The sequence below is a fragment of the Daphnia carinata genome, chromosome 1 (genome assembly GCF_022539665.2).
Source record: "Daphnia carinata strain CSIRO-1 chromosome 1, CSIRO_AGI_Dcar_HiC_V3, whole genome shotgun sequence".
NCBI classification, from domain to species: domain Eukaryota; kingdom Metazoa; phylum Arthropoda; class Branchiopoda; order Diplostraca; family Daphniidae; genus Daphnia; species Daphnia carinata.
Genome location: NC_081331.1, coordinates 9204582 through 9223966, shown reverse-complemented (window position 1 = coordinate 9223966; position 19385 = coordinate 9204582). Strand labels below are relative to the sequence as shown.

Genomic DNA, 19385 nt, shown 5'->3' with positions numbered 1-19385 from the left:
TTCGTTCTCATTTACAAGGTTCGGCGATAAAATTCTTTTTCCATTAGAAAATGGACTTTGTGCTAGATTAGAAACGAGCCCATTGTGTAAATATACAGACATGAATTTGCATATTCACGTATTTGATTGAATGGCGATTCAACAGAATTTTACGAGTATGAAACCAATCGTTTTTCAACTGCCTTCCATTGATTCTTAGTTTTTTTTGTTGTAGAAAAGAAATTATACGCGTGTTATGGGTCTACCTGTGGGCTATTGCGCGGGTGTGAGCTGATGCACCACACAGACAGGAAGAGAGGTTAAATAGAGAGGTTGACATTTCCACTTCCGACCGACGTCTACGGTCTCTATCTTCCCACCACAGGCTGTAGTGTGTTGTGTGTGTGTGTGTGCCTTGTGCATAGAATAGCGTCGGCCCGACATATTTGCCCTAAAACGAAAATAAAAATGGTATAGGTGGAAAACGAAAGGAGGCAAACCGAATATTTCACATACTACTGTGTAAGAAGTTGACTCCCGTTTCCGTTTCCTGTCGAGTTTTCTGCCCTCTACAAGTGAAGTAGCCAGAGGAAATGGGACGGTAGCACCTAAGTGCGACCCATGGAGGCTTCAAGAACCAATCATTTGGGTATATTTGTACCTTAGAAAAATAGTAAAAAGTTTGTGGTTTCAACAGAACTTCCCTGACGTACTGCACATAATAATACAAAACCGACGCTGATGACCAACACCGGCGAATAACTTGTGTGACTTGCGCCTTTGTCAGCCTGCTTCCTGTTTTCCACAATAGGGAAAAAAACAAAACCTTGGCGTGAATAAACACTGAAGCTATTCTTCTGGTTTTAAAAAACTATGAACTATTTGATCCATCTCTGCATTAAAAGCCATTTCGCGTGGGGCCGTTTTCACTTCAGAAGTAATCCTTGTGCAGAAGTAAAAAAAAAAAAAAAATTGGTTGTCCGCTTTCATGTTATTGTCGTCCTGTCGCAGGGCTTTCAACCTGATGGGCCTGCGATTGGGAACAGAAGTAATAGCATCGCGCATTGTCTGCCGCACTGGTATGTAGGCCTAACTTGACATCCAAAGAAAAAATTGAGGCATTTTTAAAAGAGCGAACTGACCAAAGAGCTACAGCATTTAATAGTAGGTAATGAGTTGCAAATGAACGACAATAAAAAAAAAAAAAAAAAAGAAAAAATGCTTTCTCAAGTCTATTTGAGTTAAACTATAACACACTCGCTGTTTCATGCGAACGAAAGATCACGCATACTTGTCAGTAGATCACTAGATTGCCGCCTGCTCCTCCATATGGCAGGAATAAGTCTGAATTGCCTGAAGGGAACAGTGGGCTCCGTCATTGTTTAAGCCGTAAGTAGCTGGGGGTTGTTTCTTGATATCGGAATCTTGCTGAATGTAGTTGCTCGCCAACCACCTTACAGGTAAGGTGTTATTTCTCTCGTGGTAAAAAGTTAAAGTCTAAAACGGAAAGAGCACTTCCTTGGCGACCTCACTCCCACCGTCCGTTTGCTGCATCCCACAGTCTGATGGTTTTCCTATTCGTTTTCTTCCTCAGCATCGAACGCAGCTAGATTTTTGTCCTTGATACCAGGCTCGCAATCGCGTCGTTAGCTGCGATCAAAGAAGCTGTGTTAATAGCCGTCATATCCAAGCCATATGGTCAGCTGCTGATACAATCGGTGTATTTTTTTTTTCTTTCGTGGTGCCTTTCAGAGCATGTCAGTCTGGCCAGTAGAACTGGCGTTGAACCGCACCTGCTACAGCCTGAAGGAAGAAGTAAGAAAAATATTCCCTGCTTGGCCGACTACAGTCACGACTTATCGCTTGGTCAGTCAAGTTGCATAAAGCAAACCCACCGGTGCGTCGCTTTGCGTTCTGTAAACGTAGCGAGTTTTTTCATGTCGAGGAAGCTTTGCTTGAAGGGAAAGGATTAAAAAAAAAAGGAATTGAACTCATCAAGCCGAGGGAAACTGGACAGTGCTTTTAGACCTTGACGAAGTACGAGAATCTCCCTTGAGAGCTACTCTGTTTTCTGGTTTGTTGCCAGCTTGTGTACTTATTCAAAGTCATCATTTTCGGAAATTCGAAAATCGAATTTGAAAACAAACACAAATTTGAAAGAATCTCACCGAATCATTACGGCATCACTTCGTGAGGGGCTACTACCGTGAATTACCTCAAGGTTCCATAGAAAAATGGCGAATCTGGAAACTGACAGCCCTGTCGTATGGCCGAAATGGTGTTACAGTAAGTTCCTACCTATTTAATTTAATTTTTTTATGTTTTGTTCGTCAAATTTGACACGGCTTACATTTTCAACTGCCAGTTTGTACCGCTGAACTTGACAGTTCAATCTTAAAGCAAAATTTGTGACGTTCTGTGCGTCTTGAATGTCGTAATTTAAAAAAAAATGAAGCAATTCGGTCGTGCTGCCACCGGACATTGCTTATTGTTTCTATACAAATTTGACCACCACGCCGCAAGTCCTTTGTCAGTTCCCGCCACATTGATTCCTTCCGCTTTTTTAAAATTTTCTCCGCGTAATATGCTAGTGGATAATGCCGGATAAAAGATCAGCAGAGTAATAAAAAAATCCGTGGAAGATATTTATGATACACCCACAAACTTAAAAATGTTCATGTTTCAGTGATCAACCAACTCTGATTGCCTTGGACTGTGTTTATCTTAGGACTAGACGGTCAAACCAGAACTCGGTCAAAGAATGTACATTTTTTTTTTATTACGGAAACAGGGGTTCTTCTTGTAATACATTTCGATAGTTGGCCTACTTTGATGTACTCTTTACTCTCTTCTGTTGTTCAGCTGCCTTGCGATTACATGCATTAATATCAACTGTAGGAAAGACTCATCTCATTCCGGCGTCCAATAACGTCTCTCTTCTTGTTTCAGATAGTCGACCGAAGAAAGAAAATGGCATTCCTGACACGGGCGTTAAAGCTCCGTTGCCAAACAAAGCTCGCCGGAAGAAAATTGTACGCAAGAATGGTTCGTCTGTCAGTGTAAAACACGAACGTTGCAGTCCCGGCGCAGAGGCTGGAACAGGTTCTTCGCCAACCGTTTCACCATACAGTCCCATTTCTGGCTCCTTTCGACCCGCTACACCGCCAGCTGGAGAAACGGCAAGTGACTCGTGTTACTCCACAGTGGAACGATTCAGCCCGCCCAACTACAACGCACCCAACAATAAATCCATGTCGAAAGGACTGGAAATGTCGCGGAACTGCAGCGATTTCATGCGCAGTTTGGCAGCGAAATACAACAATTCAAATCCCAATGACTACCGATCGCAGGAAACCAACAGTTTCATTTCGCTATTAGATTCGCGTGCATCGTATAAGGACTTGATTCCAGGCGAAGCATCCTTACAGTCAGCTCCCTTCTCCCTCTTTAACCTTCCGTTGAGTACGTTCACGTCTCATGCGCTTGCTGCTAGTAAACACTACGAAATGACATCTGCAGTGGGAGAACCCGGCAAGAAAGAAAGGAAAGAATTTCCTGCAATTCCAATGCTGCCTTTATATGGATTGGGTCAAGACAACAATATTCGTCAAGCACTGCCACCTGGCTTCCATTCGGGCCCTGCCATGGACATGAGTTCAACTCAAGCGCTGCTCAGCATTGTCCGTTCGGCTGCTGCTCGTGGTTCGCCGCGTATAGATCCATACGTTGGCGACACGGCAACACGAACTGGCATAGCCTCGTTGAAACGGCCAGCTGAAACGGTTGCAGTGGCGTCTCACATTCCATTGGATCTCAGCGCTTCTATGGCCAAGCGGCCAAACAGGGATTCACAACTCGAATCACTGAGCCGTAGTCAATTGTCCCAACGTTCTTCATCTAGGTCGCCTGCTATGGACTTGAATAACGTTCCCGGGAGACAGTTCTCTTCTATTGGCAGGAAGTCACCATCATCACGCTTCGCATCAGACACCATTAATGCTTACGGAGAAAAAAAAGTACCCATTCAGAACAAAATAGCAGTAGCACAACTTCCCTCAAACCGTAGCTTGGGCTGTTCCGCCCATTCTTGTAACGCGACCGCAGCAGAAGTCCGTGAGTGGTCAATCAGTCACGTGGTGGATTTCATCAAAAGCATCGATCTCTGCTGTGAATACGCCCAGGTTAGCACATGATTTTCGATGCTTTAGATTATTGAGTACTGGTTTGCCCATCTTTTGGATGCTTTATCCGGTTTATGCGCTCTACATTTCCTATGATCTCGATGATCACATAGAAGAAAAATCGCATGGTGATAAATGCGAAAAAATTTAAAAAACAGAACGGCGGAGGTCGCGTGCCATGATTTTTTTAAATTTGAGATCTGGCATTAAAATCGAAAAACAGATTGACAACAAATGAAATTTTTTTTCAATTGAGGAAAAATACTGCAACATTATTATTTATGTTTGCATTAAACAACGTGTCAATATCAAACGAACGCAAGCAGTTTCTCTTATCTTCTAATCCATGCACACAAGATACCATTTCACCATTATCTCCATTCTGCTCATAAAACTGATAACAAAAACTTAGAATACTTGAAAAAAAAAATGTGTTAACTTTTTCGAATTTCTGTTTTTAGGAATTTGAAGACCAATCAATCGATGGTAGTATTCTTCCCTTGTTAACCGAAGAACACCTAATTACAAGCATGAACATGAAACTCGGCCCAGCACTGAAGCTCAGATCTGTACTGGCAAAAAAGATAGGCCACTGCGCTATATGCCTTCATTGCGTCCACTGTCACGCAGAGCCGACTAGAGTTGAATCACCGCCGACTTCGCAAGACCACCAAGATATTGCTAATAACACATGATTGTTTTAAAGTAGCTAGAGATTTGTAAATACGTTGTAAGTAGCGACAAACAGTTTTATTAGTGGCTGTAAACTCGTCGCTTCCAAAGATAAAAAAATAATTCAATGCTACTACATAATACTGCTAGATGCTACTTGCCGCCCACAATTTTAGACTAGAGAGTAGTGAGGGTGGGAAAATTGGAAGAGTTGACCGGCTCGATAATTATTTTATTAACTTAATTTCTCCGGAAAAAAGGGGCCGAATTTGGCATACAAGAGATATGTAATTTGGTAGTTAATAATTTCGGATACAAAATTTTTTTTGCTTATGGGATTGTGTAATATTGAATACGATGTAAGACGTGAAAAAAAAAGCATCTCAAAAAGTTCAATTGTAACAGTGCTTGAGTAGTTAAAATAGGCCGCTAGAATCCAACAAGCAAATATAACCATTTTGAATAAAGACCTAGTTATTATTTATCCTCTCTGTAAAATGGGATAATTTGTTTCTGTTATTGTATTTCAGGAATCTAATTATTATAATATAAATATCTTCTAAGTACTCGCAACAATTTCGTTCATGATGTAGCACGAAAATGTTATATTTGAAGCAAATCACTGTCCCTTTTGCCTCACGCATGGATGTTATGAATATCGGAATGTGATTGTTTTTTTACTGTAAGTCACGTTTCGAATACAAATATTCCAATTGTGTTATTTAAAAAATTAATGTTGAATTAATGTTGACAATTATTGTTTTTCAAGCTTCTTGAGAAAAAAAAAACGAAAATTGAAAGGCATAAATAGGAGAAATGGCTTCGATATGTGTACAGGTTGAAAACGTGTGTTCTTAGCATGGCAGAAGCCACAGCCAACCCTCAGTAAGGAAATCATCAGATGCGATTGTGACGACCTATTTTCATTGGACTTTGCGGCAGCGGTGCCTCATCCGTTGAATTTCTTTATCATACGGACATCTGAAGAGCTTTGTGGGCTTGAGCTCTTACCGTCACCTGTTACCTGTCGTCAATAGATGTTAGGGGTAATGGTCTTTGAGTAATATGAAATTGAATGGTTGGCGGTCCAGGTGGGCTTTGATTCGTTTAAATGTAACTGATGGACAGCCAAAAAAGGTTTTCCCAGTTGTATCATAGATTCACAAAAACGTAGAGCTGTTTTATAAATATTTTTATGAACGAGGCGACAGGGTGTTTTGGGAGGTAGGCTAAGCAGCACTTGTAAAGTAGGTTTTGTCTATTATGAATGCTATATATTCATTACAAAGATAGCTGCGCCGGATAACACTGCTTTTTTTAGTGTTAAAAAGAATTTGGAGAGTGTTACTATTCAAAATGGCGCCATTATCTCTTATGATAAAATCTAGACGTTAGACAGTACCCACCAGAAGAATTGGAACACCCCCGTCCAATTTTGCTGTTTTAACACGCGTAGGATAGGCCCTACGGTGTCTCACGCCGGAATTTTTTTCGTATAGAAATATTGGACGCAAAATTATCGGTTTTTTTCCATTCGAAAGATAAAGGAATGCTCTTTATCTCCAATTTTTTTATGTAAAATCCATTCAGGATTCTATGAAATAAATCATAGACATAAAATATTGGATCACACCTAAAATCGCACGCATGGAGTGTCCCTACCCGCTGCTTAGCCTTAGGATATGGGGTGCAAAGGTGGGAGAAATAGTAAGGTAAAAAAATTCAGGTGAATTTTTTTTTTGCCACACCCATATCTTAAGGCTAAGCCGCGGGTAGGGACACTCCATCCTCAGCAAGCAGATTTTATGAAGATGATGCGCGAATTAATTCAAGATACTTGTGAGAAATTGATTACAAAGGGGAAAAACGAGCAAGTAAAACCAAGAGGGCCATTCAGACCCAAAGGACGCACGTTAAGTGGTAAACCACATTGTTTCTACTGCAAGAAATCAGGACACATCGCACGAAAGTGCTTTAGAAATCCTGAATCAGAGCACTATAAAGGTTCGTCAAGTGATGCTGTTGCCAGCGTGACTACAAAAAGAAATTAATACAGTCGGGTCGCCTGTCTTAAAGAAGCCTGTCGATGGCGAAATGTTATCTCTTCTAAGTGACGCTACATTTGACGTTGTAATTGCGCATGGTACAGCTTTCCGCGAAAAATGCTGTAACGCGCGCGGATAATTTAACAAAAATATTGTGTAACATTTAGCCCGAGAATTCATGCTACCCTAGAGAATGCGCGTAAATTTCGTAATGATGGTATAAAAACCATATCTCTCTAGTTCTCCCCGAATCCTCCCTAAATTCTTTGATTCTCTCTACAATTATTTAGTAAGTTAAATAAAGCCGTAATTTCTCTTTCACTTTGTATTGTATTGTGTTCTCTCAGTTTAAATACAAAATGTTAAAGTTAAGTAAAGCTCATTTTGACAACATTTACAATTGCAAAGCGACTAATTACATATTTTAAGCCGATATTGTTTCACATGTCACGAGCTCCTTGCAACGTAGTAGTAGTCTAACGAACTATGGAGTCGCACTATATTTATCAGTTTTGGGTGCAGGCATATAAAAGCCAAGAAGTTTTCGACTTGTGTGTCTCCAACAGGCGCCGTTCCGATGACACAAATGTTAACGGTGGCGAAGATCATCAAGGGTTTCTTACATAACTTTTGCATTGCCATATGAACTTACGTACTGTACCACTTCCCTTGGAATATGTCACCCAATATGGACCCAACAATCTGCGGGTGCTTTAAATACATTTCTTTAAAATTTATTTTAGTCTCGACTTCCTGGTATACTGCAGCCGTTGACCATTTGAGAAAACATCATACGTAACCGTGAGGATACCAAACTCCCAATGAAAGTATTGGTTCCCCTTCTCCCTACCGATTGTGATTCTTGACCGCGCCACGAATAAAATGTCTATGTCTTCGTCTAGCCCGTCAATGGCCAATAAAAGATACCCCTCTTCATCGTAAAGCGAGTGAAAATAATATAGAGAAAGTGTCTGTATAAACAATTACAAACTAAAGCAGAAGACGGCTGGTAATCAAACGTTTGTTGAATTTACATAGACATTTAGAATTGAGCTATGCTGCAGCTTTCTTCCTACATTATTACTCCGGATGATGGAGGCTTATATTTCGTGAAATTAAATTGACTATGCCTGAGCAGTGCTGCTTGTTCGTGGCAATACAGCATCAAACCGATTGATGGCCATTATTTAACTTTGTATTTAGACATGTGACCTACCAGGCAGCGTGGGAAGAAGCTGGGATTGGAAAAAATAACCGGAGGGAAAGATTTTTGGGATCCGCACATGCTGATGGACAAGAAACCTAACAAACGGTCGATAAAACCCTGGGTTTTTCGCCAAGACGAGCAGCTGATTGTAAATCGGACGAAGATTTTGTAATTTCCAAACCTTCAAATAGGGAAGACAATCAATGCAGATGCACGAAATGATCAACAGAAACGTAAAGAGACAAATTTGTCTTATGACTGGAGGCGCTGAGGCGACGCATAATTCGTTAATTTTTTTTTTTGTTTTCTTTTTTTTTGGGTTTTTTTTTTGCCGAACATTTCTATGTGAAACTATAGGCGTTCTCGATTGCACGGCTGGATCCCGAATTTCCTCCGTTATTTTGATGATTTAAAGAGGGTAGCTGCTCCATTGACTCAATGCGTCGACGGACCGATTCTCCTCTCATAATTACCTATGAAAACGAGATTACGTCAACATCTCGCTTAATAATGGTCAGTCAACTAATTAAAATTATTTTATGTTGGACGCACCTCTCGAATTAGAGGCGGCGTTGCAACTCTCCTATCTAAGTTGCTCAGCCCATTGCGGGTAGACGACGATACAGTCATTGCCTATTTGAACAGCTTAATGTTGACAATCATTGACAATGATAGAATGGGAAAGCAAATTACCTGAAAGGCGGATTCGGCCACTACATACTGAGTAAGCGTAACATCAGAGGAGCCTCCCGATTCAAGAGGGATCGGATGCGAACGGAAATGCTCCAACATGTCAAAAACGGACTGAAACCAAAGATGTTGGACTCGACACTGTCCCTCACTGCTAATTGTAAGTCGTAGATGCTGTAACAGAGGTAAGAAAATGATTAGCAATTGCGGATGACAGTCAGTATAATCAACTGCAATTTACTTTGGCACGGCCTTGGAAATTGAAAGTGAGTACGAATTCGCCTTTACGCGTTTCACTTTGGCGGACAAGGAAAACCCCATGTCCCACTGCTCCTTCCTGGAGAACTAATCCAGCGGCATCAGAACGACTTAGCGTTCCGTGAAACCAAGGATAGTGCCTCAACGTTCCATACAAGTCTAGAACATAATCTGATTTTAAGTCATTAGTAGTACCATTTAGTTTCATCAACAATCATTTAGATTGCTTAACATCCATAATGATATAAGCGAAATAAGTTACCGTGTTCCTGATCATGTCGACTACTGCCTAACTCAAGATCCTCAAGACTGGGTGAAACGGGTAGCAGCGAACGAGATCCCCTCAGGGATAGGGTTCGTGAACCAATGAAATCGGTGGGTTGAATTGCACTGACGGACACCGATGAATTTTCATTTGGATTACCGTTTGACTCGATTTCTCCTCGGTGCACTGATGTACTTTCGGTTGATGACCTTAAAGTTGCTCACCAACGCTACGTTAGGATATTATGTGCTTAGCTGATGACGAATTTATCATTACCCATTAGTTGTGTTTATGCAACGTGCTCCAGATAAGCGTATCGAATGCAACCATTTATGCATGTCCTCACTGGATGCAGCTTCAATGACATACTCGAGATTATTGGCAGCCTAAATGAAATGGATATGAAGGTCTTCAAGATTAACTGACATTTCATTTATATGTAAAAATTTCTAATTGTTGTTACTACCTTTAGAACAAAAGTGTTCTCTTTATCTGGCATTTCAAGCGCTGTTGTTTCTCTTGCCTCAGTTATCAAGAAACAAAACACTCCACATTTTGGTTGACTGGCTTTGGGGGGAGAGAAAAACTCCAACATATAGCCACCAACGGTTTTCACCAAGCAAAGACGGCAACGTTCCCATTTTGGAGTACCATCAAGGCTTTCACTTGTCAAATAGTTGACCGTGCCTTCAAACAAGGACTCTACCACTAACTTTGACATGCGAATTTTGCCACGTAAGAAAAGGCCAGGATGCTCAGGCTTAGATGAGGAAGGAGTATGACTAGCAACTGCTGAGCCTGAGAGTTCAACTTCATCTGAATGTTGCTTGTGGAACAATCCTTTGCCTTTCCGAAAACCTTTTAAAGAAAAACGTCTGAAGAACGGCTTTGGCCCTGTTTGTCTAGGTTTGACAGAAGGGTAAGAGGTCGAGGAAATATCTCTTTCGGTATCAGAATAATCACTACAGTCTTGCACAGTTCTCGGAACACTGCCTGGTCTCAAATTGGAAGCCGAACTTGGGAAATGTGTGATCCCATTGGTTTTCCCATATTTGACAAAGTCACATGAATTCACCACTATGCCAGATAACTTTTTTAGTTCCACATCATAGCTTCGAACAAAGAGGTCCACAAACCGTTGAGCACAATCTTGGTAAAGGGATATTAGAGCTGAATCTGCAATCAGTTGAGCTTCACTGCTAAAATGGGCATGAATGTGTCGCGCTAATTCAAATGCAGCTGACCTAGCCCTGAGATAGCGTAACAGAGCACTATTATTAAAGAGTTAATTATGACATATTTTGATAGGTACTTACTGCCTCTCGCAGATTTCACTCCAGACAGCTACATCTCGGGCATCGGCTGTGATTGCCTGGACGGCCATTTCGTATTTCTTGTTTGTAGTCGTTTCCTGCAGAATTTGCGAACCTTAATGTATAAACAGTACCTTCTCTGCGGACTTAACTTCACAATAATTTAAGTTTTTAACAACGTTGTGATAATACATTGCAAAACGAAAATAATCTGTCGATCGATGCTGAGTTTACATATCGATCAACAAACTTGTCAGTCCGATAAAGAAGTGGATTTCCTTTTTCGTGGTAGAAACTTCTTGGGGGGGGGGGGGGGGGTGGAGCCTAGCGTACGTCAATGTGGTATAAAAATTATAAACATTAAAAGTACTCAAAAAATAAATTAAACCAAACAATATTGGACGTTTCAACCGAGGACGACAGCATAGCAAAAGAGCGACAAAATTTTTCTCACTTGTCACTACCATATCAAAATGTTAATCCCGACATTTTACATTAATAAATGAATTGGTTTTCAAATACCCATTGATTTGATCTAAAATTAATTGAATGATGATAAATCCAACGTGAGAGGTAGAATTTGGAAAACACAAACTGGTGCTGATGATCGTATTTTGCTGATTAAGCTGAGCAAAAATTTAATTAGTCCTAAAGGACTAGACCTCGCAACTATGCAACTAATAATTCATCGTGAGTGCCAAGAAGATAAAAGGAAATGTTTTACCTTCTTCTTTGGGACCGTCGACATTTGGATTTTGACATTACTTGACGATTTCAACCCATTATCTCTTTCCGCGAAGTAGTCTTAAATCTACAAATTTCAGCTTCAGTTGTTTCATTCCCCAACATTTGACTGAGTACGGCCTTGAATTTCAATAACGCTATCCGAAAGTTGTCAAAATGAATGAGCGATAATGAATTTCGTACACTTCATTTTGAATCCTCATTAGGTATTGCAATCCCCTTCATGTCCTAATGTTGCAAACCAATAAAACCTCACTGAAAGGCATTAACAGGGTGACTAATTTTAAGTGGTCGTCTTTTTTAGCCAATAATACAGGAATCCAACCGAACGCAGGCCTATAGAAATATAAAGAAATTAGGCTATAAAAGCAATTAAATGATGCTGGCTAAAATGTTAATGAACAACTTGTATTACACTGACGGTGTATGCTGATAGGTGCTCGGTGATGGGGAAGATGATTGTTCGATACAACAAAAAATCGGCGGCAAACCGAAAGGAATGCCAGCCAAATATAGCGAAATAGAATGTAGGCAAGAGCATAAAGTGAAATTAGCACGAACCGTATACACACAGATAAAAACACAACATGGGCAAAAAATGGCCGATAAAACCAACAGAGAGATGGATAGAGATCGTGACTATAACGTCCGGGGAGGGGGAGGGGGAAGGGAATCGAATTCGAATACAGTATAGCCTATTATTTACAGGTTAGAAAACAATACCTTCGTATGTCAATTTTTTTTTTTGGGAGGAAGATTTCACGCCCAAATTGAGCTCTTTTAAGTAGGTTAGCAAAGAGATTTAGGAGCCTAATTATTTTGCATACAATAATGATAGCAATCTCCGGTCAATCAAATCAAACAAACATTCACACATGACGAAATTGGAATTTGTTTTCCTCGCTGACGACGTCACTATCCATCCCTAAACCTAATCGTTAACCCACATCCGGCAAAAGCTAACCACCGCAAAACATGAACTATAGAAATTCTAAATATTAAACTCAGTATTTTCTTTTTTTTGTTTTTTGTTTCTTTTTGTTCGCTATGGAAATGAGAAGCGATAGCTCACCGGCCAATGTTTAATAAGAATCGAATAGTTCAAGACATACATACACATGCACCAGTTACGTAAACAGATGAAACGATAACGATAATACAATATCAAGAAGTGAATGGTCTATACATGGTCAGCAGTAAGATTTAAAACAAAAAAAAAACGGGTGAGAGTGCTTTTGGAAAGGTGCCTTCTAATCGGAATTGGAAGAGGGCGACGTTTCTTGTAGATCGACGACGTCGCCAGACGTCACTTGTTGCATGGCTGATGCCAATATGGAGGAATCGACTTCGCCTAGGAGCTGTGAAGTCACCATGGGCGCGGCCGTCACCTTTCGTCCGTCGCCCGTTAGCCACATCGTGGATGTACGAGGAGTTTGATTAACATCAATTACCTGCAGAATGTGTTGCTGCGTTCCGTTAGGCCCCAGAGCCAACACGGGAGTGACGGCCAATCCTCCAACGTTCATTCCCCCGGTTGTTGTCCCTGCTGTTGATGTTGCCGACACCAAGGCTCCATCATCTCCTCCATTAGAATCTGATTTCGATATTAACGGTCCCAACACCTGATCAATAACAATGAGCAAATACCGCGATTAAAAATAAACACCACGCTTAACGGATGGCAATGCCAGCGGACTAGGGAGCGTTCACGGACGCCATCCAACCCCTTTGCTCCTATGAGTGTTCTACATCAGGATCACTTCTAAAAAAAAATCCCCAACGATAGATCGAGAAACGACTCCACCTACTGATGTTTCGCGTTGGAATCGGGTGGGTTCGAAAATGCATGGCAAAGGCATAGAACAATAAATCAAATTCATGGCCGATTCGAGAACAAAAATACACCAAGATGTATTTGCAACGATGTAACAAAAGGGGCAGCACAAAAGGAAAAGAAGTAGAATTCTCGAGAAAAAAAAACGAAGATTTTAACAGAAAAAAAAATCAGAACAAACAAACAAAAAAAGACATTCCAAAATGAGAATAGAAAAAAAATGAACCCAAAAATTAAATTAAAACTTCGAATTGTAGGACTGGCGCCGAGGGGGAGTGCCATTAGCATCACATAAATAATAAATACGGTCATTGTCTTCAAATGTTTTCTGAACAAGGAGACAAATTAAAAGGGTAACGTTGAAAGGAACAAGTACTCTATGGCCACTATTACGATCCATAATTGCTATACAGAACATTGACGATCGAATGTTTACATTTTTTAAATTGTGAAGTATTTGAAGAGAACGCGACGTACGTAGACCTCCATAAGTCAAGAACCAGCTTTTAGGAAGCTGTTCTTTTCAAGAGGGGTTAGAAACATGGATTTAAAGCTCTCATTGTAAGTCACACTTCCATGACTTAACGATTTGCAAATCGCTTTAACGAAAAAAAAAACGCTTTGCCACTCACACGAACAGGAGATTTGCATGTTCTACAATCATTGCAAAAATTGCATCTTTGTTTTTTTTTCTTTCTTTTTCGTTTAAGGATAAATATAAGTTATGGCCTACGGCGAATCGGCTTGTTCGCGAAAGATTGCATTAGCTTTGCTGTGACTTGCTCGGCTCGGTTTCCCCGCGTTGATGTGACTAGACTAGTATAACCTTGGTCGTTGTGGCCGCCAAGCTGTGACTGATTTACCACAGGGCGTCGAAGCCCAATTAACAAAACTTAAATAAAACAGACAACAAAACAAAGGAGCACATCAATATACGATACAAACAGACCATTTTGAACACACGTGCAAAAAGGAAAAATGTGAGACAAATATCGAATCAAATTCATATTGGGTTATTCATTCGACCAATTTTCGACGTGTTTCCTTCGTTTAGAATATTATTACTAATTTTTTGTTTTCGTTTTTGTTTTGTTTCATTAGATGAAACAAAACGACAAACACGCCCGGGCGACCAAAGCTGCTCAGGAATCGTCGTGTTTTACCAAAAGACGTGGCGGCTCACGGCGCCCCTGCGCCCCATGAAAAGAAAATTCAAAATAAAAAATGACATACACACAAGCAAAAAAATAAAGAAAGAAAAAAAAATTAAATTAAAACACCAATAAAAAATAAACGATAGTAAAAAAAATAATAACATGCTGATATCATTCCTTTTCACTGGTGACAATAAAAAAAAAAAAAAAAAAAAAAAAAAAGAAATCACAAGAAACGACAAAAGGGATGGCGGGGAATAAGATTTTTTTTTTTTTCGATTCTGCTGCAATCAGTATACCTGAACAGAAGCATCTGATTGACCCATCTGTGCGATGTTGGCAACCATAGCCTGATACATGGCGGGAACGGTGATCATTCCTGAGACACTGACTGGATACGCTACGAAATACAAGACGCAAAAATGTCATTAACGCAAGAGAAAACAAAAACTAAATAAATCAAAATAAGAATGAGGCTCTTACTTTGGCCGTCTTCACCGGTGAGAAGAATATGGTGTTGGCCTTCCTGACCAATCGTAGATTCGGTGACGGCTGTCAAGTCGACGGTGGTGACAGTGGTGCCATCGGCGGAATTGGTGAGCGTCGTCACGCCATCCGAAGATGTGACTCCCGTTATTTGCGAAGTGGGTACAAACTGCCAAATCATGGGTTTAGGGTTCATGAGATGATGATTACGGTCAGTTTGTTGTTGCTGTTGCTGCTGCTGATCCTGACCAGCAGTATCATCATCCTCGCACTGATTGACGGTAGCCACTCCTTGGGCGGCAACCACCTGGGCCGTTGTGCCATCAGGTAATGTGATGATGGGATTATTGGGATCAACCTGGAAGAATGAATTAGTGAATGAATGAGGATCGACCTGCATGAAATAATCGAATGGAATTATCAGTGAGTTTCGTGTCAGATCTATTAACGCTTGGCAAAGTTTCGTTATAGAAATGATGATAAAAGTTGAGAAACCAACCAATCAACAAAGGCCAATCGCACTTGCCAATGTTCTGTATCTAACAATAAGAACAAGTTCAAACTGATAAACGATAGAACGACCCAAGTCGCCATGCCACAACCAAACGGCCAGATAAACGTCATAATCATTACTGATGGTAAACTGGAAACATAAAAGAGAACATAATCAGCATTGCCACTAAATGCATGAACATAACGAGAAAAACAAACATGAAAGTTATCCAAAACAATAACAGAAGAAAAAATAAATAAATAAATAAAAGGATAAAAAAAAAATTAAATAATAATAATAATTACTAAGAGAGTAAATAGTAAATAATAAATACCCACACGGAATGATTCTAACTAATTCACAACGCGAAAAATTCGGAAGCAACCGAAAAAAATAAAATAAATAACGCATAATCAACTGAGCAATTATCGGTAGGCGATGTGATCTTCAGAGTCAAACCAACCTGTATGATGGACACTGTCCCGTCGGGATTGCTAATCGTTTGAACGACGGTCGGCGCATACTGGGCACTGGGTGCCGAATTCGTCTGCACCAACTGCTGTACAGATTGCTGCTGCTGCTGTTGTTGTTGTTGTTGTTGTTGTTGTTGTTGTTGCTGCTGCTGCTGCTGCTGATGTTGAGCTGGCTGAGACGAAGGTGGTGGAGCTGGTGGATGTTGTTGCTGATGCTGCTGTTGCTCTTGCTGCTGTTGTGGTTGAACAACAGCAACATCAGCGCTCCGTTCGGCTTGTTGCTCAGCTTCTGATTCTGTTTTTATCACTTTGGCAGGGCGACTAGTTTCTTCCGTTGCATCTTCAGAGAAGGCGGGTAGTAGATCTTCCCGTCCATGGTATTTGTAACAATTGATGACAATTTGCCTCAACGCGTGCGTCCATGACACCTGTACACGAACCCCAAAACAAATGAATCAAATTTTAACATTTGCCAAATTTGCGAACAAAAGAAAAAATGATCCTACTCTTTGTTTATCGTCTTCGGGGCGAGCATCCATCCGGACATTTGCCCAAGGTACCTCTCCTGGCCACCAAGGTGGCCGGGTGGATTCCTTTCCCCAGCCCGGCTTTCCTCTGCCTATAACGAATGTTCCTTAGCCGAACGTTGACGTCTAGAAACTGAAAATTAAAAGAAAGACACTTACCGGTGGAAAACTTGAGCATCAGTGGAATAAAAGCTCGCAGTTGGGCTTGCGTCATTTTCTCGACTGGTGTGGGGATGCCATCGATGACTAGGGGAGGTAGCTCGTAAAGCGACGGATCGTCTTGAGCTGGAGGTGGAGCATGATGTGCCAAAGCCGTTTCCAGATCCTGAAGGTGGGAATCAATTCACAGATTGCAGTAAAACGATTACACGGAGAGAGATGACTTTGTCTGCGGGATGAGAATTTACTTGGAGGACGGTAGATTTAACATTTTTGATGACGTCCTCTAACGGTTTGGCACCAAAGACGCGAAAATTGTTCTGCGGCTTTCCTGGTGTGGCAATCAGGACTATGGCTTGCTGTCCGACTCGAGTGGCATATTCGTCAATCGTCTGGCGGAGTTTTCGGAGTAGTCTCGTCTGTTGCCGTCGGCGAATGGAGGGATTCGTCTCGAAAGAGTGTGGGCGCTTCCTCTTTTTCGACGAGTTGATTGCCGCGGCTGCCGCCATTCCAACAGGGCCTGACCGTTCGGAAAAAAACAAACAATAGAATCATCGTACAAATCCCCAAAAAATCATACGGAAAATGAGAAAATTGTTACCTGCGGCGGCTAGTTGTGCGGTGATGTCGTCGCCAAGTGTTGTATTCGACATAAGATCGGAACCGTCATCGTCGTCATCATCGTCAAAGTCCATGGAATCTGAATCATCTGAGGCCGCATCGGCACCTTGTTCGTCGTCTGAATGATCGGCGATATCGTCTTCAATGCGCCCGCCAGAACACGCCTCGACGGCCGTGTCTGTTCCGTCGACATCTGCGGCACTACTACTCCCGTTTCCGGCTTCCGAGCCGGCCAGTACGGCCAGGCTTCCGCCGTTACTGGTAGCCATTTTCACCACCATCTAGGCGGTTCAATTGGCTATGGCCAGTATGTTGTCGATGACACACACGGACGTCTTGTTGATCCAGAAGGAAGATGATGGGCGCAAATCACTTGGTAAAACTAAAGAGAATACACGAAAAAAACAAAACAAAAAAAAAACCTAAATAAACACGGAGTCGAGCATCCAAACAAATGTTTCAGTTTTGTCTACTAAGAAAAAAATGTGTGTTATGCTCCAATGGCGCTGGATAAAACAACGAAGAAGATGATCTATTTGGCCAGTGAGGACGATCTTTCGGCTCAAACGGATTAACTGTCAACACGGAGCAAACAAAACAAACAATCTCCAAACTTAGAACTGACTTGTACATCGACGATGTGGAATTTCTTTTTTTTTTTAGGTCGATAGGATCTCTTCCTCCCTCCCCCCTGCTCCCCTTCCTTTATCAATAAAAAAATACAATTATTCAAAGGATAGGTTGTAGCCCTGTAAAAACTCTTCTTCGACCCGAAAAAAAAAATGATGACAAAACTTATGGAAAGTAGAAGGGCGACCCCCTTTCTCTACCCTCGCAACTCACCCACCCGCACCCGTTCCGTGTAGGAGGAGGAAAATATCAATACGGTCGCCTTGGAAACGAGGACGTATACAATGGCGCAACCAAACACCTCCTGCTTTTCATCGGCGGCCTTTCTCCCTCCCCATTTACCACCCCACTCTTGCACGGATCGGGACAAAAAGGAGACAACAAAAAAAAAAAAAAATGCTTTTTTTTTAAAGGGACAAGTGCCCTGGAGCTATCATATGGTTCCTGATGGAAATGCGAACTAACCCCCCACACCCCACCCCCGAGGCAAATCGTTCAAGAGCTTAAAGGGATGGCGCTGTCAGAAGTCGGGCTTGGCGCGGAGCGTACTCGTGACGTGCCCGGGACGGGTCCCTTCGCTGGATCGATAAACACGACGCTAACGTTTTCTTTTTCCTTTCTTCCCCTCTCGTTGGGTTGACTGGCGTATTGAACGCATCGATGCGATCATCGAACGAAGGATTGTACGAAACAAACGACGAACGGTAACAAGTGAAGAGGAGTGACAAAAATGAAAACACCCTGACGGACTTTCCTACCTTACACTCCTTAAGACTTACATGTTTCACTGAATGCGATTGAAATAAGTGAGTGGCCCTGCTCGGCAGCAGAGTCCAATGAATCTTAACGTTTGACATAATGACAATTTTCTTTTTCTTTTTGGGGAGGGGGGAAGGAGGACGGGAGGGTAAACTAACGAAACACGTGCGACAAGGAGGCCGAAATGGCACCAAAGAAGCAGAAGAAGCAAAGAGGAGGAAACCTGTAATCGAATAGAGTTGACGGCGCAAACGACACGGCTTTTGTCCGAGCGCAACTCGGTCCACTACGTCTGCGTCCGCCGCCGACGAGCTCGCACCTGCGTGAGTCTCTCGACGACGCCAGTGAGACTGCGTTAGTTTCACCAACTCCCTCCTCCACTCCTTACTTTCCCTCACCCCCAACGTCAAAGAGATTCTCTTCTGTCCGACTATCGATGCAACCAACCAACCAACAGCGGTTCCCCTCCCGCTCACCCTTTTGCCATCCTCCCCCTCCCCCCAAAGAAACGAAAAATAACAACATAAAGCAGAATTAAAAAAAAAAAACCTTTCTTGATCTTGCACATGGTATAGTATAGGCCAGACTAAACGCGGGACGAGATGGCGTTACGGTATACACTTGCGCACCAGAGGCAAAGGGAAAAAAGGCAAAACAAAAAAAAAAAAAACAAGCGCACGAACCCACGGCTGGGACCGACGGTGAAAATCTTGGCCAATGTGCTGTTCGTTAGCGGATGAGATAGTCGAGTTTGATCGCACATCTTTTTTACCTTCGCAAACGGGTGTGATGAATTTTCATCGGCGCTAATTGAACTTTACAAGAAGCTATCGAACAAACCTCTGACACTCGTCGTACCCTGTTAAACATGAAACTCGGCGAAACTCCTTTCCGA

At 41.8% G+C, this 19385-nt stretch overlaps 3 protein-coding genes across 3 annotated transcripts; 1 reads left to right on the top strand and 2 right to left on the bottom strand.

Moving 5' to 3' along the window:
- Positions 1–1437: 1437 nt before the first annotated feature.
- On the top strand, positions 1438–5478 carry LOC130694882 (uncharacterized). The gene is made up of 3 exons (XM_057517992.2): positions 1438–2265; positions 2929–4160; positions 4622–5478. The coding sequence occupies exons 1-3, from the start codon at positions 2214–2216 to the stop codon at positions 4853–4855; spliced, it is 1518 nt and encodes a 505-aa protein (XP_057373975.1). The 5' UTR covers positions 1438–2213; the 3' UTR covers positions 4856–5478.
- Positions 5479–8425: 2947 nt separating this feature from the next.
- Positions 8426–9240, bottom strand: LOC132088566 (SH2B adapter protein 1-like). Its single transcript, XM_059497513.1, has 4 exons — positions 9016–9240; positions 8778–8948; positions 8637–8717; positions 8426–8557 (listed from the first exon to the last, which is right to left on the bottom strand). The coding sequence occupies exons 1-4, from the start codon at positions 9238–9240 to the stop codon at positions 8426–8428; spliced, it is 609 nt and encodes a 202-aa protein (XP_059353496.1).
- A 329-nt stretch (positions 9241–9569) lies between these two features.
- LOC130694587 (DNA-binding protein Ewg-like) lies at positions 9570–18856 on the bottom strand. The gene is made up of 12 exons (XM_059497520.1): positions 18714–18856; positions 17082–17483; positions 16735–17000; positions 16481–16652; positions 16301–16413; positions 15785–16222; positions 14826–15186; positions 14642–14742; positions 12665–12976; positions 10614–10669; positions 9764–10547; positions 9570–9683 (listed from the first exon to the last, which is right to left on the bottom strand). Exons 2-12 carry the CDS (start codon positions 17380–17382, stop codon positions 9570–9572), a joined length of 3018 nt encoding a protein of 1005 aa, XP_059353503.1. The 5' UTR covers positions 17383–17483; positions 18714–18856.
- Positions 18857–19385: the final 529 nt, after the last annotated feature.

Bases quoted from the DNA above. Each gene is read 5' to 3' on its own strand.
- LOC130694882 (XM_057517992.2), top strand. From the start codon at position 2,214: ATGGCGAATCTGGAAACTGACAGCCCTGTCGTATGGCCGAAATGGTGT. The intron at 2,266-2,928 runs GTAAGTTCCTAC...TTCTTGTTTCAG, and splicing joins ATGGCCGAAATGGTGTTACA to ATAGTCGACCGAAGAAAGAA. The intron at 4,161-4,621 runs GTTAGCACATGA...TTCTGTTTTTAG, and splicing joins TCTGCTGTGAATACGCCCAG to GAATTTGAAGACCAATCAAT.
- LOC132088566 (XM_059497513.1), bottom strand. From the start codon at position 9,240: ATGAAACTAAATGGTACTACTAATGACTTAAAATCAGATTATGTTCTA. The intron at 8,949-9,015 runs GTAAATTGCAGT...CCTCTGTTACAG, and splicing joins ATTTCCAAGGCCGTGCCAAA to CATCTACGACTTACAATTAG. The intron at 8,558-8,636 runs GTGCGTCCAACA...TCGTTTTCATAG, and splicing joins CGCCGCCTCTAATTCGAGAG to GTAATTATGAGAGGAGAATC.
- LOC130694587 (XM_059497520.1), bottom strand. From the start codon at position 17,382: ATGGTGGTGAAAATGGCTACCAGTAACGGCGGAAGCCTGGCCGTACTG. The intron at 16,223-16,300 runs GTAGGATCATTT...GTTCGTGTACAG, and splicing joins CCGAAGACGATAAACAAAGA to GTGTCATGGACGCACGCGTT. The intron at 14,743-14,825 runs GTAAGAGCCTCA...TGTATTTCGTAG, and splicing joins CACCGGTGAAGACGGCCAAA to CGTATCCAGTCAGTGTCTCA.